Source organism: Heterodontus francisci, unplaced genomic scaffold (assembly GCF_036365525.1).
Source record: "Heterodontus francisci isolate sHetFra1 unplaced genomic scaffold, sHetFra1.hap1 HAP1_SCAFFOLD_421, whole genome shotgun sequence".
NCBI lineage: Eukaryota > Metazoa > Chordata > Chondrichthyes > Heterodontiformes > Heterodontidae > Heterodontus > Heterodontus francisci.
In genome coordinates, this window is record NW_027140402.1 from 273,188 (window position 1) to 299,596 (window position 26,409).

At 44.8% G+C, this 26,409-nt stretch overlaps 1 protein-coding gene across 1 annotated transcript; it reads right to left on the bottom strand.

The window, feature by feature from the left end:
• Positions 1 to 21,988: 21,988 nt before the first annotated feature.
• LOC137359613 (zinc finger protein 75A-like) lies at positions 21,989 to 25,935 on the bottom strand. The gene is made up of 3 exons (XM_068025445.1): positions 25,881 to 25,935; positions 23,371 to 23,514; positions 21,989 to 22,242 (listed from the first exon to the last, which is right to left on the bottom strand). The coding sequence occupies exons 1-3, from the start codon at positions 25,933 to 25,935 to the stop codon at positions 21,989 to 21,991; spliced, it is 453 nt and encodes a 150-aa protein (XP_067881546.1).
• Positions 25,936 to 26,409: the final 474 nt, after the last annotated feature.

Sequence of the window (26,409 nt, forward strand, 5' to 3'; positions counted from 1 at the left end):
CCATCTTCCATTCTGAAAAACAACCAAATATCACAACTCACTTTTTTTGATATTTCATCCATTTTTTAATCCAAGCAGATACTGACCCTCCTATTCCAGGAACCTCAATTTTGTTACCCAGCCTTTTATGTGGTAGTTTGTCAAACGCTTTCTTAAAATCCATATAGACAACATCCATTGCTTTCCCTTCATCAACCTTTTTTGTTACTTCATCAAAAAAATCAGTTATTTATTAATAGATGCAGCACTGAAACAGGCCCGTCGGCCCATTAAGTCTGTGCCGACCAACAACCACCCATTTATACTAATCCTACATTAATCCCATATTCCCTATCACATCCCCACCATTCCTCTACCACCTACCGACACGAGGGGCAATTCACAATGGCCAATTTACCTATCAATCTGCAAGTCTTTGGCTGTGGGAGGAAACTGGAGCACCTGGCGGAAACCCACGCAGTCACAGGGAGAACTCAAACTGCGCACAGACATTACCCAGAACTGAACACGGGTCGCTGGAGCTGTGAGGCTGCGGTACTAACCACACTTTGTCCAAAATGACCGTGACAAGACTCTAACCTACAATCTTCTGATAACTTTGTTAAATACTTCGAAGTCAGACGCCTTACCCATTAGGCCACACAGCCATCAGTAAAGAGGTAAAAAGGTGCTGAACCTCTCAGTTTTCGGTCTACCCAAAACAAGTTCAAGCCCTGAATAATGAACAGAAAGCCTCATTAGTTCTGTGAATAATACAATGATTTAATAGACAAAGTTTTGAAACATTCCTGCCCATAAATCTTGGTAACAGAGAGTGTGTGGATCTCCTGGCTCAGAATGTTTAATGGATACAGTCCTCAGATCCGACAAGGAACCCCTGAGCATCCACATCGAAGACAGTGTGGATGAGGAAATGTAAGAGCCGGGAGCTGAAACTCAGGGGTGGCCGAGCTCTCCTGTCATTGAGCTTGTGTGTCTGCTCTGCTCGCCGCACTTCCGGCTCTACTTTGTTTCCAATGAAAAGATGAAAAGGGCCGTTCGGTTTTCCTCTCACTGACAGCGTGTTGCACTCGGGTTAATATAACCCGGGACTTTTGCTGCTGAAATGAATTCTGCAAGGTCCCAGCAAACACACCGGCTCCCTCCTTTCTACCCTCTTTCTATCGGATTGCTTTTCCAGGAGGGGCTCAATAATAACAAACCTTCTGTAGGAAATGACCGCAAATTGAGCATCTAAATGGGGCAAGTGGGCAGCTTTCTGCGTTCTAGGTTCCCCCTACCCCGCCCCTCCCTCCCTCCAGTCCAAGCCCCTGTTCACTTACTTTGTTGGGACTTTGATGAGGGTGAAATGGGGAAAGTTCCCATTGACGTTTGAATGCTGAATTGCTGCAGAGATCTGCGCACGCGCGATGTAGCCCCGTCCCCAGTGGGACGTCACAATGAGGAGTGGAGCGCATGCGCAGCCTTTCCCCAACCCAGTCTGTGAGGCCATTCACTCAATCAGGGGAAGATGCTTTAAATCAATGGCTAATGGAGACTTCACGGACCCGGGGAAAGGGAACAAACAGCATCTGCTTCCAGCAGCCACTGCTTGGTGAGTGTGTCCGCAGATGTGCTCAGAGATTAGCATTGAGTGGCAGGAAGTTGACGGGGAGTCACGGAGTGTTTGTAACAGACACTGTAGAGCAGGAGCTGCTCCCAGAATATGGAGTGAGCCGGGGACACGGGGAAGGGAGAGCTGATTCTCCGACACTGTCTGTCCAGGCTCAGGGAGACACAATGGGAAGAAATCACTATTGAAAATCACTGACAATTTCACCACCCAAAGGAGAGGGAATTTTCCTGCTTTTACTTCCACACTCTCACTGTTTGTTGGATCGTGAACAGTGGGGGAAAAATAGCCGCAAAATAACGATGTGGACAGTTAGACAACGAGCATTCAGTGCAGACAGCAGGTGAGAAGTGTGAAAGGCGCATTTTAAATAGTGGCTGCTTGTTTTCCGTTGAAATAGAAATGTGACTGTGTCAAGGTCACTGCTCTATCGGACAGTCCCAGTCATTGAGAAGTGCAGGGCTTGTGTTGTTTCTGAATGTCACAAACTTGTTGTAAAACCACTGCAAACACCTGGTAAACAGAAGCTGAATGCTGCAATACTGCAGTGGAATCAGACACTGACACTGTTTGTGTTCCTGGTTTTCATTTTGTGATTGTTCATAATGATTATTACTGAGACGGTTACATTGATCGCTTTTGTATCTTCTACCTCACCAGTTTTTTTTCATTCCTGCAGGAAAATACACGAAGGAACCTGAATGGATGTGGTGATTCTTGGCCAAAGGGAAAAATGCAGTGATCTCGTTCCAACACACAGTCGGTACAGGATCACTCCCAAAGCACAGAGGTTCTGCCAACTCATCAGTTCCACTGGAACAAACAAAAGAAGTAGTCAGGCAGACACTGATTCCAAAGTCGAGAGACACATTTTCAATCCAACAGTCGAACAACAACAGGACAGACAGAAGTTGTTTCCATTTCACTCCAATTCAGTACAGCTGACAGGTTGATACATCAATCACAGTCCAAAAACAAACCAACTATCAGATCTCAATAAACTCTGTCACCATGGTCACATTTTAAATATAAAATCTGAAATAGAACAGATAAAATTTACCTGATTGAAAGGTACAGAATGAATGCAAGGAGGCTTCAAGGGGATTTGGACAGGCTAAGTGAATGGGCAAGAACATGGCAGATGGAAGATAATGTAAACAAGTGTGAAGTGATCCACTTTTGTCGAATAAACAGAAAGACAGAGTATTTCATAAATGGTGAGATGTTGGGAAGTGTCGATGCCCAAAGGGACCTGGTGTCCTTGTTCATGAGACACTAAAAGCTAGTATGCAGGTGCAAAAAGCAATTAAGAAGGCAAATGGTATGTTGGCTTCATTGAAAGGGGATTTGAGTACATGAGTAAAGATGTATTGCTTCAATTGTATAAAGTCTAGATGAGACTGCACCTGGAGTATTCTGTACAATTTTGGTTTCCTTATCTAAGGAAGGATAGACTTGTCAGAGAGGGAGTGCAACAGAGATTCACCAGACTAATCCCCTGGGATGGTGGGATTGTCTTATGATGAGAGACTGCAGAAACTAGGCCTAAATTCTCTAGATTTTCGAAGAATGAGAGGTTATCTCATTGAAACAGACAAAGTTCTGACAGGGTGTGACAGGGTAGATATGGATAGGAGGTTTCCTCTGTCTAGTGAGTGTAGAACAAGGGTACACAGTCTCAGAATAAGGACAGGCCATTTGAGACTGAGATGAGCAGGAATTTCTTTACTCAGAGGGTGAGAAATCTGTGGAATTCTTTATCCCAGAGGGTTGTGGAAGATCAATCATTGAACATATTCAAGACAGAAATCGATAGATTTCTAAATACTAACAAGATCAAGGAATATGGAGATAGCAGGGAAAAATGGCGTAGAAGTAGATGATTAGCCACGATCTGTTTGAAAGTTGGAGCAGGCTCGATGGGCTGAATAGCTTAATGCCCCTATTTGCTATGATCCTATGAATCCCAATAATGTACATCAGAACTTTAGACCAAGTTATGCATTACATACCAGTTCAAAAATCCCACAGAGATTAAGACTGAAAGATACAGTATCAATTCCATTACTGCAAAATGAAGGACTTGGAGCTTGCAGACCAGCCCATGTATAGGATTGAAAGTTATATTTTCATTCACAATCGTTTTCACAGAGCTGAATATTGAACACCTATCCAAAACTTGTCCAGGACTTCCAAATAAAACCTACAACTGTAAAATACAGTTAATCCATATTTTAAATTAAATACAAGGCGAACAAATATTGATACATTAAGAGAGCGGGAAACAGTGAGAGCAGAGTGGAGCATAAAGAGCCCAGGAGACAGAGGGAGCAAGAGTTCACTCGGAGAGCAGGGAACAGCGAGAGCAGGCATCAAAAAAGGCAAAGGAATGCACATTTAATGGGAGAACACTGAACGGTGTAGAGGAAGTGAGGGATATTGGAGTGAATGTCCACAGATTCCTGAAGTAGCAGCACAGGCCAATAAGGTGGTTCAGCAGTTATATGGAATCCTTTCCTTCATTAGCTGCGGTATAGAATATAAGGGTGACCTGGTATCCATGTCAACAAGTCAAGAGGAAGAGGGCGGCTTATGTTAGGATGATACGTGAAGGCTCAGTTAGGGCGCTTGAGAGTTACAAGCTAGCCAGGAAGGATCTAAAGGGAGGGCTAAGAAGAGCAAGGAGAGGACACGAGAAGTCATTGGCGGACAGGTTCAAAGAAAACCCTGAGGCTTTCTATAGGTATATCAGGAATAACAGAATGATAAGAGTTAGAACAGGGCCAAACAAGGATAGTAGTGGGAAGTTGTGTGTGGAATCAGAGGAGATAGGTGAAGCGTTAAATGAATATTTTTCGTCAGTATTTACAGTAGAGAAAGAAAATGTTGCCGAGGAGATTACTGAGATACAGCCAACTAGGCTAGATGGGATTGAGATTCACAAGGAGGAGGTGTTAGCAATTTTGGAAAGAGTGAAAATAGATAAGTCCCCTGGGCCAGATGGGATATATCCTAGGATTCTCTGGGAAGCCAGGGAGGAGATTGCAGAGCCGTTGTTGTTGATCTTTATGTCGTCATTGTTGACAGGAGTAGTGCCAGAGGACTGGAGGATAGCAAATGTTGTCCCCTTGTTCAAGAAGGGGAGTAGAGACAGCCCTGGTAATTATAGACCTGTAACACACATATGGTGTGTTAGCTTTTATTAGTAGGGGGATCGAGTTTCGGAGCCACGAGGTCATGATGCAGCTGTACAAAACTCTTAAGAGACCGCACCTTGAGTATTGCGTGCAGTTCTGGTCACCGCATTATAGGAAGGATGTGGAAGCTTTGGAAAGGGTGCAGAGGAGATTTATTAGGATGTTGCCTGGTATGGAAGGAAGGTCTTCCGAAGAAAGGCTGAGGGACTTTGAGTTGTTTTCGTTAGAGAGAAGGAGGAGGAGAGGTGACTTAATAGAGACATACAAGATAATCAGAGGGTTAGATAGGGTGGATAGTGAGAGTCTTTTTCCTCGGATGATGAATGCAAACACGAGGGGACATAGCTTTAAGTTGAGGGGTGAACGATATAGGACAGATGTCAGAGGTAGTTTCTTTACTCAGAGAGTAGTAGGGGCGTGGACCGCCCTGCCTGCAACAGTAGTAGACTCGCCAACTTTAAGGGCATTTAAGTGGTCATTGGATAGACATATGGATGAAAATGGAATAGTATAGGTCAGATGGTCGGCGCAACATTGAGGGCCGAAGGGCCTGTACTGCGCTGTAATGTTCTAATGTTCTAAAAAAAAGTCACTGACAGCTAACATGCAGATGCAGCAAGCAATTAGGAAGACTAATAGTATGTTAGCCTTTATCGCAAGAGGATTTGAGTACAGGAGTAGTGAATTCTTGCTTCAATTGTATAGAACCATGGTTAGACTGCACTTGGAGTAATGTGTGTAATTTTTGTCCCCTTACCTTAGGAAGGATATTATTGCCATAGATGGAGTGCAACAAAGGTTCATCAGACTTGTTCCTGGGATGGTGGGACTGTCCTATGAAGAGAGATTGGGGAAACTGGGGCTGTATTCTCGGGAGTTTTGAAGAATGAGAAGTAATCTCATTGAAACCTGCAAAATATTCAAAGGACAGTCAGGGTAGATGTTTCCCCTGGTTGGGGAGTCGAGAACCAGGGGACGCAATTTCAAAATAAGGGGGAAGCCACTTTGGACAGAGATAAGGAGAAACGTTGTTACTCAGAGGGTTGTGAATCTTTGGAATCCTGTGCCCAGAGGGCTGTGGAAGCTCAGTCATTGAGTATGTTTAAAGCAGAGATTGACAGATTTCTAAATACAAATGACATATGGGAATATGAGGAAAGTGTGGGGAAAAGGGCATTGAAGTGGATGATCAGCCATGATCATATTGAATGGTGGGGCAGGCTCGATGGGCTGAATAACCGACTCCTGCTCCTATGTTTCTATGTTCCTAACTCCACATTACCGATGAAACACAGCCTCAGGCCGACTTGTCGAGTGGTGCAAACAGATATCACTGCTTCTGATCTTAACCAGAACAGAGAGTGAGATGTAACATTGATCATCAAACAGACTGTGAGAGAAGAGAACAGAATAAAACACATGCAGAGACACTGTGGAATAACAAATCGACTTGATTGGAATGTTGAATTTTGATTGGAATGGATAAAACAGCAGATTAAATTGGGACAGAAAAGAGAAACTGATGGAAAGAAGGAAGAAAAGAAAGGATGGAACTGTTCAGTTTTTTCCCTGGTCCATCAAAGCTGGATTAAAAAAAGATGCAAATAACAGAGAATGTCACCAAAGAGGGTGATTAAATGCTGCCGAAGCCTTCGATCGAAGGATGCCCCAACAGATCACCTGTTTAACTGTCTCCTCACTGGTGGATTTCAATCAGTGAGCAATATTATTCTCTACTTTTCTTAAATGAACCCAGAACTGTCACTTGGAATTAATATCGGTGATCCAACTCCTGAATAATAAAATTGTGAGTTTCTCGATATTTTCTGGACACATTTCCTGCTGAAAGAACTAAGAACTCTTTTCGAATTTACACAATACTATATACACACTCAACAAGCCTCCTAAGCTAGCTTCCTTGGTGCTGCTCTCTCTTCTCCCAAAACTCATCCCATGTGACTGTTACATCATCACTCTGACAGTAGGAGGGGTTAATCCCACTGTCTTCAGCATTAACCCTTTACATCATTATACTACACTGTCTGTCCAAAAAAATCGGTGGAGGGAACTTGATTTATCAAAACACCAACAGCTGCACGTTGAAAATCAACTCAACCCATCAGAGAGAGAGAGAGAGACTGTCAGAAAACTTCCTGCATCCAGTCCTGACCCTGTCACACTCAGCAGCTTCTCACCCAGACCCCACTCTCATCAACACTGAACATTTTTACTGAGACCCTTCAAATACTGTTTATCAAAGACCGAAAAGGTCAAAGTTCACACAGTTGTATTAAATAGGCAGCATTTGCTGACAACGCAACCACTAGGTGGCACAATTCGCTTTCCCCCCCTCCTTCGCACCTGCCGCTTCCACCCCCCACAGCTGCAATGACACCACCCTGCGCATGTGCCACTTAATCCTGGCAAGATGTAGCTGTGCCTTTGCGCAGCTTGGCACACTCCGATGATGTCAGCGGGCCGCTCCGTTGACAGGAATCACATTGTGTCAGCAGTGCCCGCATTCCATGAAAGAATGAAAAAGAGATTTGCAACATTGGTAGCAGGGTGAGTGACTTCAGTTATGTGGAGAGATTGGAGAAGCTGGGGTTGTTCTCCTTACAGCAGAGAAAGTTCAGAAGAGATTTGACACATTTGTTCAAAGTCATGAAGTTTTTCAATAGTTTAAATAGGGAGAAACTGTTTCCAGTGGTAAAAGGGTCAGTAAGCAGAGGACACAGATATCAGGTGATTGGCAGAAGAACCAGAGGTGACATGAAGAACCATTTTTTACACAGCAATGTGTTGTGATAAAGAAAGAAAATATTTGCATTTAAAAAGCAACTTTCAAGACCACTGGATATATCAAAGCACTTTGTAAACAATGAAATACTTTTGAAGTGTAATCACTGTTGTAATGTCAGAAATGCAGCAGCTAATACCCACAAACAGCAATGTGATAATGACCAACTGATCTGATTGAGGGGCAAATAGTAATCATAACATCAAGTATGGCACAGTGGTGCAGTGGTCAGCACGACAACATCACAACAACAGGGACCCAGGTTCAATTCTGGGTACTGCCTGTATGGAGTTTGCAAGTTCTTGCTGTGACTGTGTGGCTTTTTGCCGGGTGCTCCGGTTTCCTCCCACTGCCAAAGCCTTGCAAGTGATAGGTAAATTGGCTGTTGTAAATTGCCCCTCGTGTAGGCAGGGAACATGGGATTACTGCAGGATGAGTATAAGTGGGTGGTTGTTGGTTGGCTCAGATTCGGTGGGCTGAAGGGCCTGTTTCAGTGCTGTAACTCGAAATAAAAATAAAATACTTGCTCTTCACTTGTTTGAAATTGCAGCATGGGATCCTTTACATTCACCCAAACATGCAGAGCAGGTCTTGGTTTAACATCACACCTGAAAGGCAGCACCTTCAACACCCTCAGTGCTGCACTGGAGTGCCAGCTGTGAAATCTGAACCCAGAAGCTTGTGATTTCGAGGTGAGTGTGACCAACTGAGCCACACCTTTTACCTGAGTCTCAATCCTTCCACCAACAGTTTCTCTCCATCGGGTCTATCACGACCCCTCATGATTGTGAACACCTCTGTCAAATCTCCTCTCCAAGGAGAACAATCCCAGCTTCTCCAATCGATCCACATAACTGAAATCCTAACTACACGTTGCAGAAAAGAATTTTTCCTTAAGTTCCTTCTGGTTTTGTGAGTCACCTTAACTCTGTAACTTTCGTTATGGACCGTTCAGCAGTTAGAAACAGTTCTTCAGTATTTACTCCACCTCAAACCTTCAAGGAAGCTCTGTAAAGTAACTGAAAATCAAGTTGTCAGAAGTGGGATTTAAACACATGCATCCAGTGAAAGCTGCAACCTGAACAGAGAAGCTGAAACCTCTCAGTTACCTCAACTGTTCAGACCTTTTTGACCTCGTCATCACTTCTGTAATTTGAAAGGTTCACTCAGTTCAGGAACTTGTTCAATGTTGCTGGAATGCTCAGTGATTGGGATATAACTCCCCCGGGTTTTCCTGAGCTTGTTCTCGGTGTTTGGGGATGTTTGTCCTGGGCCGTGAAATCTTGCATCCCTGTCATGGACATTAACCCACTGATTGAATCTGTATTCACTGCTTTCCGCTGGTGCTGGGTAATTGCAGAGAGTGGGGCCGGAATGTTGCTGCTTGTCCCGGCCTCACTCACTCTGGGAAAGAGTGAATAATTGATGCGTCTGTTTCTGTATCTGAAATGTGACTTAGATCTGCTGTTATTAACCGAGGCAGCGCTGCAGAAGGATACGTTAATAATCTCTCACTAATCAACTGTAAACAGTCAGAATGTGTAACTTTGAGCAGCGCTTTCTGCACCGTCAGGGCTGGAAAGTTGAGGGAGGGAGAGACACTGTCAGTATCTGAGTGTACACAGCACTGTTCAGAGAAAGAGTCAATATACCGGGCTGAGACACAGTGCATCTTTTCACATTTAGTCACGATAATATCCACAGTCAGGAGCTGAAAAGGATGAAAACCGAATAGCAAGAGCAAAAATAAGAAAACTAAGCAATTATAGATTAGCTGATAAGCTTTCGCTGTGTTACCTGGTAGTCTACTGTTTTCTATTCAATGTTCTCTCCACTGTTGCCAGGGAATGATTTCTTCTCAAGGGCTGAATATTAACAAAAGTTCTTCGAATTTAAAATCTTTTAAAATTAATTCAATGGAGCTAATGGGGAAAAGTCAAATAACTGCACCAATTATAGGAGAGCTGGTTGGTGATGACGTGGATGTGTCTGCAGTGTGCAGGACCAGACTGTTTCTATAGATTCACAATGAATGTTCCACCCTTTATTTGTAACAGTAAAACTGATCGTGGACAATGGCTATTCTGGTTGCAGCAACTTGAAGAGTTAACTCATTCACAACCCTGCTTCAGGGTAATCTAGAAAGCACAACACCCAGCTCTGTCAGTTAGTGTGCTTGTTTGTTAAGCTACAATTTTTTGGTTCAAGCACATAAAAGGATGAGGCTTCATTAACTTAAACTCGTCTACATCTGCTGTATTACTCTTGCTGTTGATTCTTCAAAGATAAGGTTAATCAAGTCTTCCCTTGTGAAATCCATACTGGCATTGTTTTATTATATTTTCATTTTCATAGGTATTTTCTACTTCAGGGGATTACAGGATATTGTCATTTTTTAATTGATTTTATTTTTATTTATTGCATTTATTTCCCATCCCTAATTCCCTCGAGAAGGTGGTGGTGAGCTGCCTTCTTGAACAACTGCAGTCGATGTGGTGCTGTCAGGAAGGGAGTTCCAGGATTTTGACCCAGCAACATTGAAGGAACAGTGATATCGTTCCAATTCCAGATGGTGTGTGGCTTAGAGGGGAACTTTCATGTGGTGGTTTTCCCATGCATCTGCTGCCCTTGTCCTTATCGGTGATGGAAGTCATGGGTTTGGAAGGTGCTATCTAAGGAGGCTTGCTGCCTTGCTGCAGTGCACATTGTGGATGGTACACGCTGCTACCACAGTGCATCGGTGATGGAGAGAGTGAATATTGTGAATGATGTGCCAGTCAAGTGGGCTGCTTTGTCCTGGATGACGTCGAGCTTCTTTAGTGTTGTTGGAGCTGCACCTATCCAGGCAATGGAGAGTATTCCATCACACTCCTGACATGTGCCTTGTAGATAGGGGACAGGCTTTGGGGAGTCAGAAGGTGAATTACTCTCAGCAGTATTCCTAGTGTCTGACCTGCTCTTGTCGCCATGATATTTATATGGCTACTGCAGTTCAGTTTCTGGTCAATGGTGATCCCCAGAAAGTTGATAGTGGGGGATTCAGCAATTGGAATGCTGTTGAATGTCAAGAGGAGAGGGTTCGGTTCTCTCTTGTTACAGATGGTCATTGCATGGCACTTGTGTGACTCGAATGTTAAATATCCTTATTGTAGGGTACTGTATTGTACTGTACAGTGACTACACTTGGAAAGTCCTTCATTGGCTGTAAAAGGCTTTACAAAGTCCTGTGGTGGTGAAATGCATGTGTTGCTTTTTCCATTGTTATTTTGATCAAAAGATAGGTTTCGTGAGCACAAAGTTTAAATCAATGTTTGTTCAAATAATGTAAAATCATCTATATTCTCGCACTTTACTTAATAATCTACATCTTCCTATCCTAACAGAGTACAATGTTTTTGACCCTGAAATTGATTCCACAATCTCAGTCCCTCAGACAATTTCAGCCCAGTTCTGATGAAAGGTCACAGATCTGAAACGTTACCTCTGTTTCTCTCTCCACAGATGCTGCCAGACCTGCTGAGTATTTCCAGCATTTTCTGATTTATTTTAGATTTCCAGTATCTGCAGTATTTTGCTTCTGTTTTACTTGGAAAGGTAAAACTGACCCACCTGCCTACAGCGCACAGTGGGGTCTCCCATGAAATGATTCTGTGTAACGTTGATGTAATGAATACAGACTCTGAGCACAGAGCTTCCTGTGGGGAATTGGGGATGTGAAAACCAGCAGACTCTGCAGAAATTTCCACTGGGAGCACAAATTCGCAAAATCTACCTTTTATATATCGATTCATTTTGATTGTCCTTCTGGAAAATTATTTTGAAACAATTTAAACATCAACACACAGCTCCATGACTGGGTCAATTATGAGATCATCCTCTGACAGGTCATGTGACAGCTGGAGCCACAAGACATCAGAACCAGATATGTGACTGAATTAAAACCCGGAATTCTGTCACAATGGCTTTTCAAATGAAGCTGTTGCTGTTTGAAAACACAGCAATTAAACTTTCTGCCTGACCATGAGGGGAGCAAGGGAGAAATGTACAAAACTCAATCCTTCAACAAAATAGTTCAAAAACCATGAATATAGAAATCATGTGAGGATTCATATGCAGTAGAGAAACAAGCAGAATACACAAAGTACAAAGGAGAGCTGAAAAGGGAAATGAGATCAGCAAGAGAGTGTGTGAGAAAAGATTTGCAGGTCACATAACTGGGAACACTGAAGTCTTTTACCAACATATGGACAGTCAATGAAAGGGTGGATCAATTAGGAGATCATGTGGAGGCAGAGGGCGTGACGGAGGCACTAATAAAGTGCATTTCATCTGTCACAAAACAAGCAGATTGTACAAATGTCACAGTAAAGGAGGAGGTTGTGGAGAAATTGGACGGGATAAAAAGAGATAAAGAGGAGATACTTGCAAAGTTAGCAGTGCTCACAATAGAAAAGTCGCCTAGTCTGAATGGGCTGCATCCTGGGTTGCTGAGGGAAGTAAGGGTGGAAATAGCGGAGACTTGAGCCACAATCTTTCAATCCTCCTTGAATATGGGAATGATGCTAGAGGACTGGAAGACGCAGGTAAGCTTGGGTAGTTCGATCTCAGTTTAACTTGACCATTTTTATAATGTATCCATTGCAATGACTAACAAGGTCAAGGAAACCATTTTATAATTAAGACATGACCAAAAGAGCCATTTTGTGTTCAGTACTAACGTTTATATCCTGTATAATTAATGAGTAGCTACCCATCATGAAACAGATGATTGTAAAAGTAATGAACCTTGATTGAGTTATAATTAATGAATCAATATTATTTTAGAGAGAATGGTTTTTCATTTAAAGTTAGTTGAATCGAATTACTGTGAGTTTCTGTGTCTTTGTGGGAAAGGGCAGTTTCAGCTAAATGTATTCAAACAATGGACCTTTCTAGGACCCCTGATAAAACCCATGGTATGTTACATCGTGACATTCAAGAGTCTCGATTTCATGAATAGGAAACTTACTTCGGATCAGATTGGGAGACAGTGTGAAACCACTCCATTGTACTCATGTCTGAGATTCTGAGGACAGGTGACTGTTAGTGGAAGACATCATTAAGAACTAATTAAATGTACCCAGCAACAGCTCGGACAAATTATTATTTTAAAAAGTGGTGTGATAGCCATCCAGGGGTTAAAAGTAGGGACCATGTAAGGTTTCAGTGAGGAGGAACACTAGAAGATCTCGGGAGTAAAAGCTCAGATCATCAACCAAGTTCTCCAGCTGATGAGGGATCTAGGCTGGACAAAGAGGACCGTGACAGTCTGAGACCAAGCTCGATCAGTCCACACACCTGTTAGAGCTGTAAATTTATATTGGCAAGTTTGTTAAATATAATTTTACTTTCAATTATTAAGTACTATATAACACTAAATAAAAGTTCTGGACTTATTAATCAAGTAACCTGTTGCTTTAATTGGTTAAAGTCATGCCCAAAGTGTTTGTCCACAATAGACTTTCCAGAACTAAAATATGTCTGCAAGGATTATTCATTTTACAGCTCTGTTTAAAAAGAGAGATAAACCCAGGAATTACAGACCAATTAGTCTAATGTCAGTGGTGGGGAAACGTTTAGAGAGAATTATTTAGGAGAAAATTAACTGTCACTTGGTAGAACATAGGCTAATAAATGACAGCCAGTAAAGATTGGTTAACAGAAGATTGTGTCTGAAGTAATTAATGAATTAATTTCTTTGATGAAGTTTCACAGACAGTTGACCAGGGTTGTGAGGTTGATGGTGTGTGTCTGCACTTCAAAATTGTGTTTGAAAAAGTACCATAAAATCGACTGGTTAACAAAATTCGAGCAGATGGGATTAAAGGGACAGTGGCAGCGTGGATACAAAATTGGCTGAGGGACAGAAAGCATAAAGTAGGGTGTATGCTTGTTTTTCAGCATGGAGGGACTAACACAATAATGTCACTGTTGTTGTAGTGTATGCAGTGTCTGATCCTGACCTGTCCTCGGGAGGGGGCAGTGTGTGATATTCTTGTGCGTGTCATGCAGGCCCACTGACGTGTGGTTCCATCCTGATGCGAAGAAACAGAGCCCCATCCATGGGCAAAATGTCTCACTTCCCTGTGGGTGTCTTGAGAGAGAAGAAGGCTTTGGGAGTAAACCTGGACAGTAAATCCGGAATGGAGTCCCGGAGGCGGTTACCTGTTACTGATCAGGTAGTTTATCAGCATCTCCTGCAGCACAGCTGGTACAAAACAGTACTGTTTTTTTCCTTTCCTTTGGACAATACTAGCAATGCAAAGAGGGGGTCCTTATGCTCAGGGTCTTCATACTATTTTCCCAGGCCTGTGCCCTGGAGAGGCCACTCCAGCTTTGTGGTTAAACATTAGCGCAACACGGGAAGAAACAGTTACCGATTCTCAGCTCTCACTCAACTGGTGTAGAGTATGAGCACCAGGTGTTACTTCTGACAGTGGGAGAGATCATCGCGTCTCAATGGATAACTACCACCTACTCCAAGCTGTGCAGCCCCCAGTCAGTTAGGTGCTGTCGTGCCACTACCTGCTTGCTTCAATGGGTGCTTGCAGCTTAGAGAGTCATCTCTCAACAGACGGATTGATAATCTACGCACCAGGCAAGACAAACTCAACAAAGAAGACACCAGTCCTTCGCATCACAAGCTGGAATGTGAGGACCATGTGTCCTGGCCTTACTGACAACCTTCTGCAGGTTGATGACACACACAAGACAACTGTGATCGACAAGGAACTCACAACGCTCAATGTGGACATTACTGTGCTGCAAGAAACTAGACTCACTCAAAGTGGATCCCTCAAAGAGAAACACTACACTTTCTTCTGGCAGGGGAAAGCCCAAGAGGCAACTCGTGAGCATGGAGTGGGTTTCACAGTAAAAAAAAAGCGTTACTTGCAATGAGTGAACCACCCACAGTAGGCTCAGAGAGACTTCTTACTCTTCACTTGTCAACAAGAGCAGGCCCAGTTAATCTCATGTGCATCTATGTCCCGACACTCACCTCCACCCCAGATGTCAAGGATCAATTCTATGTGACACTTGACACTGCCATAAGTAGAATTCCCAGCACTGAGGGACTGTATATTCTCGGGGATTTCAACGTAAGCTTGGGTACTGACAACAGTACCAATGAGCATAGAGCACCAGGGAATTGGCAAGATGAGCAAAAATGGACAGAGGTTGCTGGAGCGATGCTGTGACCATGGCCTCTGTGTGACGACCAGCTATTCCAGTTTGAGCTGTGTTACAAGGTGTCCTGGAGACGTCTGAGATCACGCCACTGGCACCTGCTAGACCTTATCATCACCTGACGTACCACCATCAGCAGTATCCTCATCACACGCAGCTAACACAGCGCAGACTGTGACACTCACCACTCCCTGGTGTGCAGCAAGGTCAGGCTTCAGCCAAGGAAGCTTCACTCATCCAAGAAGAAAGGTCGTCCTCGGAGCAACACTTGCCGAACCACTGATCCAGAGAGGACCCAGGAGTTCCTCAACATCCTAGATCAGGCTCTTTCAGAAAACGCCCAAGGCCTCAGTGCGGTGTCAAAGTGGAATCATCTGCACACCACAATCTATAACTCTGCACTCACTGTGTATGGGAAAAGAGATGGGAGGAATGCTGAATGGTTTGAGGCTTATTGGACTGAAATGGAGTCAGTAACTGCAACTAACAGGAGAGCCCTCATGAACTACAAACCAGTCCACAGCAAATAACATCTCGATGCTCTCAGAGCTGCCAGAAACAAGTCTCTGCAAACTGCTCGGCACTGCACCAATCAATACTGGTTCAAACTCTGCAACAGCATACAATCTGCCGCTGAATCTGGGGGATGCTAGAGGGACATATCAAGGAATTCAACGCACCAAGGTTCCTTAGACAGCACCTTCCATACCCGCAACCTCTACCAACTAGAAGGACAAAGGCAGCAAATTCATAGGACATCACCACCTGCAAGTTCCCCTCCAAGCCACACACTATCGTGACTTGGAACTATATCACCTTTCCTTCACTGTCTCTGGGTCAAACTCCTGGAACTCCCTTCCTAACAGCACTGTGGGTGCACCTACCTCACATGGACTGCAGCGGTTCAGGAAGGCAGCTCACCACCACATTCTCAAGGGAAATGAGGGATGGGCAATAAATGCTGGCTTAGCCAGTGATGACCACATCACATGAATGAATTTAAAAAATTCTGAAAGCAACGGGCCCAGCAGCAACTAAATCAGCACCTTTGAAGACAAAGACAGGGACGATCATCACTGAACCGAACAAGCAGATGGAAAGGTAAGTGGAGCATTACCTTGAACTCTACATAACGGAGAACATTGTCATTGAAGTAGATCTCAGCGCCATTCCAGACTTCCCTATCGTGCAGGAGCTGGACAGTGAGCCTACTATAATCGAGCTCAACAAGGCCATTGGCCACCTTGCCAGTGGTAAAGCTCTGGAAATTTTGGTATTCAACCTGGAATCATCAAAAGTGGAAAAGCAGCTCCACTGCAGCATCTCCATGAACTCCTGTGTCTCTGTGTCTCTGTTGGAAGGAGAGATCTGCGCCTCTAAACATGCGTGATGCAAACATTGTCACCTTGTACAAATATATAGGGGATCACAGTGACTGCAGCAATTACCGAGGCATCTCTTTGCTAAGAATTGTGGGGAAGGTCTATGCACGCATTGCTCTGACCAGATTGCAGACCCTGGCATCACACATCCATCTTGAGTCTCCGTGCAGCTTCAGAGCTGGTAGATCAACAGTCGACATGATTTTTTCACTTCAGCAGTTACAGGAGAAGTACTGTGCACAGTACAGACCACTCTACATTGTCTTTATAGACATCACCAAGGCCTTTGATCTTGTCAGCAGAGACGGACTCTTCAAACTGCTGTGGAACACAGGCTGCCCTCCTGAACTCTTGGGCGTCATCTCTTCCTTCCACGAGAGCATGCACAGTTCCATCAGTTGCAATGGAGCAACATCAGACACTTTCAAGATCAGCAGTGGGGTAAAATGGGACTGCGTCCTTGTGCCAACTCTCTTCAGAACATAGGAGGAGGCAGTTTAACCCGTCGAGCCTGCTCTGTCATTCAATTAGATCCTTGCTGATCATCTACCTCAACACCACTTTCCCGCGCTCTACCCATATCCCTTGATGTCATGAGTATCAAGATTTCTATCAATTTCTGTCCTGAACATGCTCAATGATTGAACTTCCACAGACCCCTGAGGTAGAGAATTCCAAAGATTCACCACCCTCTGAGTGAAGAAATTCCACCCTACCTCAGTTTTAAATGGCCTTTTAAATGAAACTTTAAGGAATACAAGCCCAGTTTCCTCATAAGACAATCCCACCATCCCAGGGATTAGTCTGGTGACCCTCCATTGCACTCCCTCTGTGGCAGGAATATCCTTCCTTAAATAAGGAAACCATACTCCAGCACAGTCTCACAAAGGCTCTATACAATTGCAGCAAGACATCTTTACTCCTGCACTCAAGACGCTTTGTGTGAAGGCCAACATACCATTTGCCTTAATAATTGATTGCTGCATCTGCATGCGAGCTTTTAGTGAATCATGAACAAGGACTCCCAGGTCCCTTTGGACATCAACACTTCCCAACCTCTCACCATTTAAGAAATATTCTGTCTTTCTGTTTATTCTACCAAAGTGGATAACATCATACTTATTCACATTATATTCCATCTGCCATTTCATTCACTTATCCTGTCCAAGTCCCCTGGAAGCCTCCTTGTAACCTCCTCACAGCTCACATCCTTTACAATTGGCATATTCTTCTCCATGCTGCTATTTTACACTTTCAGTGACTCAGATGGGGGTGTCCACCTGCATGCCAGAGCTGATGACAAGCTGTTCATCTTGGCAAGACTGCGCGCCAAGACCAAAATGAGTCAGTTCCTCGTCTGTGAGTTGCTGTTTGCTGATGACGCTGTGCTGACATTCCACAATGAAGTTGACTTGCAGCAGCTTGTATATCGGTTCTCCCTGGCCTGCAAGGAGTTTGGACTGACGATCAGCATCAGGAAGATCAAAGTTATGGTCCAGGACATAGAGACTCCACTTTCCATCAACATCGACAGCCTCACTTTGGAGGTTGTCAACAGCTTCACAGACCTTCGATCAACAATCACCAGCAATCTGTCCCATGATGCTGAAATCAGCACCAGGATTGTCAATGCTGCAGCTGTCATGGCAAAGTTGAGAAGACGAGTATGAACCGACAGCAAACTGACCGAAAATACAAAGCTCCACATTTACCAGGTTTGTGTTCTCAGCACCCTCATTTATAGTAAAGAACCATCAACAACTTATGCAAGCCAAGAAAATCAGCTGAACAGCTTCCACCTCCACTGTCTCAGATGGATATTGGGCATCTCCTGGCAGGACAGAATACCGTATGTGGAAGTACACCAGCGTGCAGGGATCCACAGCATGTTTGCCCTTTTGAGTCAGTGGTGAATCTGTTGACTGGGTCATGTGTGCTGAATGGATGACGGTCGCATTGCCAAAGACATGCTCTATGATGAGCTTGCTATCAGCACGAGACCAACACGTCACCAACGTCTGTGATACCAAGACATCTGCAAGCGATATCTCAAGCTGACTGGGATTGGAATCGATGCATGGGAAGTCTTTCCTGCTGATTGGAATTCCTGGAGAAAGGCATTCAGGAAGACCATGGGAAAAGCAGAGGACAAAATAAATGACCAGATGGTGGGAAAGAGAGCCCAGAGGAAGGAAAAATTATCAGTCGACCTCGGACCAATGATATTCATCTGTACCAGCTGCGGAAGGGATTGTCACTCACGAGTCATCCTCTACAGCCACAACAAACGATGTTGAATACAGAAGTTGACATTCACCCCGGGCGTAGCCCATCATCTTCTGAGATGGCACAGTGGCGCAGTGGTTAGCATCACAGCTCCAGCGACCCGGGTTCAATTCTGGGTACTACCTGTGTGTAGTTCTCTCTATGTCTGCGCGGGTTTCCTCCGGGTTCTCCGGTTTCCTTCCACAAGCCAAAGACTTGCAGGTTGAGATGTTAATTGGCCATTATAAATTGCCCCTAGTATAGGTAGGTGGTAGTGAAATATAGGGACAGGTGGAGATGTGATAGGAATATGGGATTAGTGTAGGATTAGTATAAATGGGTGGTTGATGTTTGGCACAGACTCGGTGGGCCGAAGGGCCTGTTTCAGTGCTGTGTCTCTAAAACTAAAACGGAAGGATTACTATTCCAACTACAGCTACAACTACAAGAGTGAGTCAGAGGCTGGGAACTCTGCTGCAACTAACTCACCTCTTGTCTTGCGAAAGCCTGCCCACCATCTACAAGGCCTTCCTCTGATTTCAATTATACATACATTCGTAATCTGGCTCTTTTGATGAACGCACCTGCCTAATAAATAGGAGATCCTCGGTTCAACTCCCAGCAGAGCCTTATTTCACAATAGCAACATGCTTTGGAAGTTTCATTATCTACTTTGACATCTGTGTCTTGGGAACTTCAACTCAAAATTCAAATTACATGATGAATTTCAATCACAGGAAAAAACAGCCTTTGTGAAGGATGCGAGTTTGGATTGACGGTTCCTCCTTGTGGAGAATTTTAGTGCTGATACTTCAAAGGTAACTTCTTTGATAGAAATTTGTTCACAGTTGCATTCAACCTGGAAAACAGTTTCATATTAATCTCACTGAAGGAAAGTGTGACCGTGTTCTATGTTTCAGCGTGTTTGTGTCATGATGTGCTGCTTTTCACCGAGACTGGGACATGACGCAAGCGGGAGGGTTAACCTGAGGTTTGGAATATTTGTCAATCAGGAACAAGAAAAATCAAAGACAAGAAAACCTATGTCTCGTGGTTACCGAGAGACGTTGAGAAGATATTAAACTTTGTTGTATTTAATTGGCTGCATTTGCTGACAACGCAACTACGAGGTGGCACAGTACTTGCACATGTGTAAATGCAGCCTCTTCAACAGGAACGTCAGCATCTCAGGCAGCTGCCAGGATTGAATATGGCGCTGCTCAATTTATCGCGGGAAACCTGACATTAAGTTGGATGAAAGCCCAGTGATATGCTATGTCGTTATAGGATACTAACTGTAATCCTCTGATCCATTTAACATTCCGGTAATCCTATTAAATACAAAAGTAATTTTATGATTGAATTTCCATTGGAAGAAAGTGAACTAGCACCCCGATCGATGGAAAGGAAAATCGGGTAGAGGATAAAATGTGCTGCCAATTCGATATTGTGATTCGTTTATATAACAGACCAGGACTGATTTCACCCGCCCCCCCCCCCCACTGACTGCTCTCCCCACTCTGCAACTTGCTTTCTCCCCCTCCTCCCGGTGTCACCCCCGCGCTCTGGCTGCACGCTCTCCCCCCCCCACACCCCCAGCTCACCCTAGCCCAGCCCACAACTGCTAGCTCTGGCCATGACACTCGCTCCCACGTTTCATCAGTCACCAGGCACCACCTGTCGAAGCAGGAGGGCTGCAAGGTGTGACAGGGCAACGTAGGAGTGAGTGGCTGAGAGGAGGGAAGCGGCGCAGCCTGGAGTAAGCGGCCAGAGAGTGGGGTGCAAAGCGAGGAGCAACCAGCCCGGGGAGTGGGAGTGGGGGTGGGAGAGGTGGGGAGCAGTAAGGTCTGGAGCGAGCGGCTCGGAGGAGGAAGCGTCGACACCTGGAGTGAGTTGCCGAGGGGGGAGAGCTGCAGCTTCAAATTCTCCCATTCAGCCACGTCCGCCAGCCGAGCGCGGGTGGGTGTGGGTGGCTGGACAGCCGCAAATGCTTTATCGCGCATGCGCGAAGATAGATTTGTTGCGGAAATGCGATGACGTTGGCGCTGTGAAATGACATCATTCCGTTGACGCGCCACTGCGTTCTGGCAAGATGTCAGTCGGCCGGTACATTGTCAGGGATCACTGTACTTGTTCGGTCTTTTAAGTGCCCTCCTCTTTCTTTAGTTGCCTCTTACTCGAATGTATTGATGAAACATATATGGGTCCATTTTCATTTTGTTTGTCAATATTCTTCCACGCTCTGTCTTCGCCGCTGCTCCCAAATCCCTCCAGTTCAGTCAAAATACAATTTGTCAGAAATGGGATTCAAACCCACGCCTCCAGGAGAGACTGCAATCTGAACACAGCGCCTCAAATCGCTCATCCATCCTGACTGCTGCATGCAAGTAATAAATACTGAGGAAATTATCCAATCTTTGTGTAAGTATTTGCGAGATTGTGGAAATGTCTGGAAGAGGAAAGACCAGTGGGAAAGCTCGGTCCAAGGCCAAGTCTCGCTCCCCCCGGGCTGGACTGCAGTTCCCTGTGGGCCGTGTTCACAGGCTCCTGAGAAAGGGCAACTATGCTGAGCGTGAGTGCTGGAGCCCCGCTCTATCCAGCTGCTGTGTTCGAGCATCTGACCGCTGAAATCCTCGAGCTGGCCGGTAACGCGGCCTGGGACAAGGAGAAGACCCGCATCATCCCCAGACACATGCAGCTGGCCGTCCGCAACGACAAGGAGCTCAACAAGCTGCTGGGAGGGGTGACCATCGCTCAGGGTGGGGTGCTGCCTAATATCCAGGCCTTGCTGCTGCCCAAGAAAATCAGTGCTCCCAGAAAAAGTAAAGCGGCCAAAATAAATGTCATTTAATAACCCAAAGGCTCTTTTCAGAGCCACTCACAGTCTCTGTGAAAGAGCTGGTTACTGTCGGAGGGAGTCAGTGATGGAGTTATTGTAACAGTGGATTGACCTGTTTTTCATCTGTCCAAGTGTGTTTTCAGTTCCCTCTCTGGATTTTGCTCTGTTTTTCTGCTCAATATCTCCCCCTCCAGTTTAGTGAAGAACTGAACGACATGGTGCAGAATCAACAAGTCCCAGGAGCGGGGGTAAGATTGTGCTGAGCAGCAATGAGCGTCCAGTAATGCTGCTTTCTAAATTCCAGATCAGCTCGCAGCCCTACAGGCCTTTCGTATTTTAAATATCACAACAGAGCTGAGCGGGGGTGAGCGCAGCCTCAGCTGCACCGAGTCTCAAGGGCTCTCAGGACCCCAATCAGAGCCGCCAGTCCCGGCGGATGTGCAGCGAGGACCCCGGGGGGAGAGAAGGTGCACCATCAATGTAATGGTGCAGCACCTCCCCCATCCTAGCCGCTGCTTGTCAGTTTCTTCTCCCATTTATCTCAACATTAAGAAGATGCTTTTGCTCTGGACTGCACGGCTAATAATGTAAGACCCAACTTTATCTCTGAACGTGATTAATAGCAGCAACAACAGCAGAATCCAACCCCTGCAGTCACATGTGAACTCACTGATGTTGCAGCAGGTTGAATGACTGAGTGAATCCCTTCCCACACACAGGGCAGGGGAACGGTCTCTCCCCAGAGTGAGTGTGTTGGTGTTTCAGCAGATCATTACTGCTTTTAAAGCTCTTCTCACAGTCATGACATTGAAAAGGTCTCCGATCAGTGTGAGCAAATTGATGTTCCGTGAGTTTGGATGACTGAGTGAATCCCTTCCCATACACGGAGCAGGTGAATGGTCTCCCCCAGTGTGAACTCACTGGTGTTTCAGCAGGTTGACTCTGGCTGGTTTTTAGTTCCACACTCACTGGTTCCCATCTCTCCTCCCCTGAAGGTGCTGATTCTGTCTGTATGTACGTGCTCTCTCCCCCTCCTCCAACACTCTGATCCTCCCTGTCCAATGTAGTATCTCCCAGTTTTGGTGATGTGCTCTCCCTGACCCGTCTCCATTTCACCTTCTTATCCAAATTTGCCCTGACTGTCACTATTTCATAGAATCATACAGCACAGAAGGAGGCCGATCGGCCGATTGTGCCTGTGCTGAATCTGTGAAAAAATGATGCAATTAGTCCAACCCCCTGCCTATTTCCCCATAGTCCTGGAGAATTTCACTTTGAAATATTTGTCCAATTCCTTTATGAAAGTTATAATTGAATCTGTTTCCAGCACCCTGTCAGACAATTCAATCCAAATCCGAATCAGTTACTGGGTAAAAAGATCTCTCATCACCTCCCCTTGACATTTTTGGCCAATTATTTTCAATCTGTGTCCTCTGGTTACTGACCCCCAGGACAGTGGAAACTGTTTCTCCCTCTCGCCCCGATGAAAATCCTTCATGATTCTGAACACCTCGATTAAATCTTCCCTTAACCTTCTCGACTCTGAGGAGAACAATCCCAGCTTCACCAGCCTGTCCAGAGAACTGAAACCCATCATCTCTGGTATCATTCTCGTAAATCTCCTCTGAACTGTCTCAGAAGCTTTGATGTCCTTTCTAAAGCCTGGTGCCCAGAAATGGATACATTACTGTAGCCTGATCGAGCCAGCGACGCCCACATCCCACAAACGAATATAAAAACGCTCCCTGCCCAGTCCCCAATTCTAATCCATTTACAGACGCTCCCTGCCCAATCCCCAATTCTTATCCATTTACAGACGCTCCCTGCCCAATCCCCAATTCTTATCCATTTATAGACGCTCCCTGCCCAGTCCCCAATTCTTCTCCATTTACAGACGCTCCCTGCCCAGTCCCCAATTCTTCTCCATTTACAGACGCTGCCTGTCCAGTCCCGAACTCTTATCCATTTATAGACGCTCCCTCACCACTTGACCTTGCTGGCGGGCGGTTTCGGGAAGCCTCACAGGGAAAAGCTTCACCGCCGCCAACCGAAGGGACTATCGTTGCTTGTGGCCCTGAGGCCCTGCTCCAGCTGTGTGAGCCCACGACAGGAGTGGTCTCTCTGCACTTTGTAAATTTTCCGCTCCAGCCGCAGATCGTGCTCAGCCACTACCGCGCCTGCGCGCTCCGCTCCTTAACAGAGATAAGGTGAATTCTGGGGCGCGGAGCGTTCTGGGTACCACAACTGTCATTAATGCCAGTCTCTGACATAATAATCAGGTTTAATTTCCTACATTGCATTTCCTGGTATGTTATTGCGTGTTTTCCTTTGTACCTGTCAGTGCCTGGGAGGAGAGAGTCACCTTCACTTTGCAGCTGTGAATTCCTGGTTTGAGAATGTGGGTTTTTACTCTGAATGTTTCAGTTTTTGGTCTGTGACTGTTTGTTTCTGCTATTGCTATGTGAGTTTCACCACATATCGTTCAACAACTTGTATGTGAACATCAGTTTCTGATATCGAATCATAGAGTCAGACAGCACAGAAACAGGCCCTTCAGCCCATCGTGCCTCTGCTGTCCATCAAGCACCGAACTATTCTAATCCCATTTTCCAGTATTTGAACCGTAGCCTTGTCTGCTGTGGCATTTCAAGTGCTCATCTAAATACTTCTTAAATTTTGTGAGGTTTCCTGCCTCTACCACCTCTTCAGACAGTGCGTTCCAGATTTCAACAACACTTTGGGTAACATTTTTTCCTTCAAATCCCCTCTAAACCTCCTGCCCCTTACCTTAAATCCATGCCCCTGGTTATTGACCCCTGCGCTAAATGAAAATGTTTCTTCCGAACTAACCCATCAATGTCCCTCATAATTTTATATACCTCAATCTTATCTCCCCTCAGCCTTCTCTGCTCTTAGGAAAACAACCCTAGCCATTTCAGTATCTCTTCGTAACTGAAATGCTCCAGCCCAAGTAACATCCTGGTGAATCTCTTCGGCACCCTCTCCAGTGCAATCACAATCTTCCTATTGTGTGGTGCCCAGAACAGTACACAGTACTCACCTGTGGTCTAACTAGCATTTTAAACAGCTCTGTCATAACCTCCCTGCTCTTATATTCTATGCCTCCGACGATCTAAATCAGTCTGGAATCTAAGGTTTTCCTCCTCACTATTTAGGACTCCACCAATTTCCGTGTCATGTGTGAGAAAGGATTTGATTCTATCCCTATCAGTTTCTGTTGCATGCATGTGTTTTTAATCTGCACCTCCTCTAAGTGAGTGTGTTTTATTCTCTGTACTTGTCAGCCTTTTGTAGGTGAGTCTGTGTTTTGCATGTTATCCTCAGCCTTCGAAGTGTGAGCCTGGGCTTGTACCTAATTTTCTTTGTACCTTGCAGTATGGATATGGAAGAGAGGTTTTTACACATTAACTGCCAAATCCTGCAAAGTGATTTTCAGGGTTCACAGTATGTCAGTTTCTTGTCTAGGACTGTTGGTTTTACTCTGACCCTGGCATTTGCTCATTTGTTAGTGTGGGGTTGACACTGCACCTGTCAGTTTCTCATCTGCGGGTGTTGGTTTCACTTTGTACAGAATCATAGATCATAGAATATTTGCAGCACAAAAGGAGGGATTCAGCTCATCGTGCTTGTGCTGCCTCTCTGCACGAGCAGCTCAGCTCATGCCACATCCTCATGTATTCCATTAAAACCTGATTTTTTTTTCTCTTCAGATAATTATCATATATCCTTTTGAAAGCTATGGTTGAATCTTCCTCCGTCACACTCTCAGGCAGTACATATCAGATCTTAACCACCCGCTGCATGAAAAAAGGATTTTCCTCATGTTGCCTTTGGTTCTTTTCCCATTCACCTTAAATCAGTGTCCTCTGCTTACTCAGCCATGAGTAATATTTCCCATTGCTTTCTCAGCACTGATGGATTGTGAAGTGGGAGACAGCCAGAAGTCATACCGAGCCGCACTGACCCCCAGCTGAGAATGAAATGAGATAAAGTTCAATCTTTCACAGCGAGATGCTGCAGAGAGTTTCATTTCAAACTCTCCTTGTACGCTCTGCGAATGAAGCCTAAAAAATGGAAAAACCAAATGGCGCTCAAACTCACAACCCTGAAATTAAATGTCCCAATATCGACAGACTGAACTGTCACTTCTGCTCTACCTCTGTTTGGATGGATGCAACTGTATGCTCCAATGCAAGGGCAGCTTTCAAATCCTCCCATGGGTCCACATGTCAGACTGAGTTCCATGTTGTAGACTCAAGCAAAAGAAATCTGCTCAGTTCCAAAACTAGCAGCAAATTGAAGCTGATTATGATCAACATCATCAGAGGTCAGAACTACCTGGTGAAAGAAGACACTCTGAAGCAGGATCCACAATTATTCAAAGGCATCGACAAAGTAAAAAACAAGAAAATCGATGAGTCAATTCAAGCCAAACATAAACACAGAAGAATTCTGTTCCAGACCGGAACACAGTACAGTTGCATTTGGAGCTAGGTCTCAGTTAATGCTGGAATATGTCTCCCTGCCTGACCCTAACCCGACGGGTCCCGACGACATGTGTCGGGTTTGGGTCGCTCCTCCGGGTTCGGCATTTAGGGTCGGCATTGGGACTCGGGTCAGGCAGGGCTGGGTCAGACACACTCGAACACTCTAAACACATTGTGTTATAATTATGTTCGGGTAACAATGGAACCCGCAAATCTTTTGAAGTGTACTTCCTACTCTGCTTGGTATTTCAACTTACTGTGTACTATCAATAAACAGTTTTTGCATACATTGTAGCAGAACTCAGCCCCAGGCACATAATTATCCGGTTAGCCCTTTTTTGCCCTTTCCTGATTCTCGGGGTGTTGAAGGTCTTTTAATCTTTTAATCTTAATGAAATATTTACAATGTAATTAGTTGCTGCGCTGTTGTGTAATAAGATGTTTTTAATGAGTTCTATTTTACTTTGACACAAATTTAACCTTTTTATGTTTTGGTTTATCTCTTGGCTTTCCTTCGTGCTTTGTATTCATGGTGACAAAAGCAGTTGAACAGCTTGAATCTGCATTAATAACAACTTC

Bases quoted from the DNA above. Each gene is read 5' to 3' on its own strand.
- LOC137359613 (XM_068025445.1), bottom strand. From the start codon at position 25,935: ATGCCGAACCCGGAGGAGCGACCCAAACCCGACACATGTCGTCGGGAC. The intron at 23,515-25,880 runs GTTAGGGTCAGG...ATCTCTGTTAAG, and splicing joins ATGTCGTCGGGACCCGTCGG to GAGCGGAGCGCGCAGGCGCG. The intron at 22,243-23,370 runs GTTGGCGGCGGT...CTGAAACACCAG, and splicing joins AAGCAACGATAGTCCCTTCG to TGAGTTCACACTGGGGGAGA.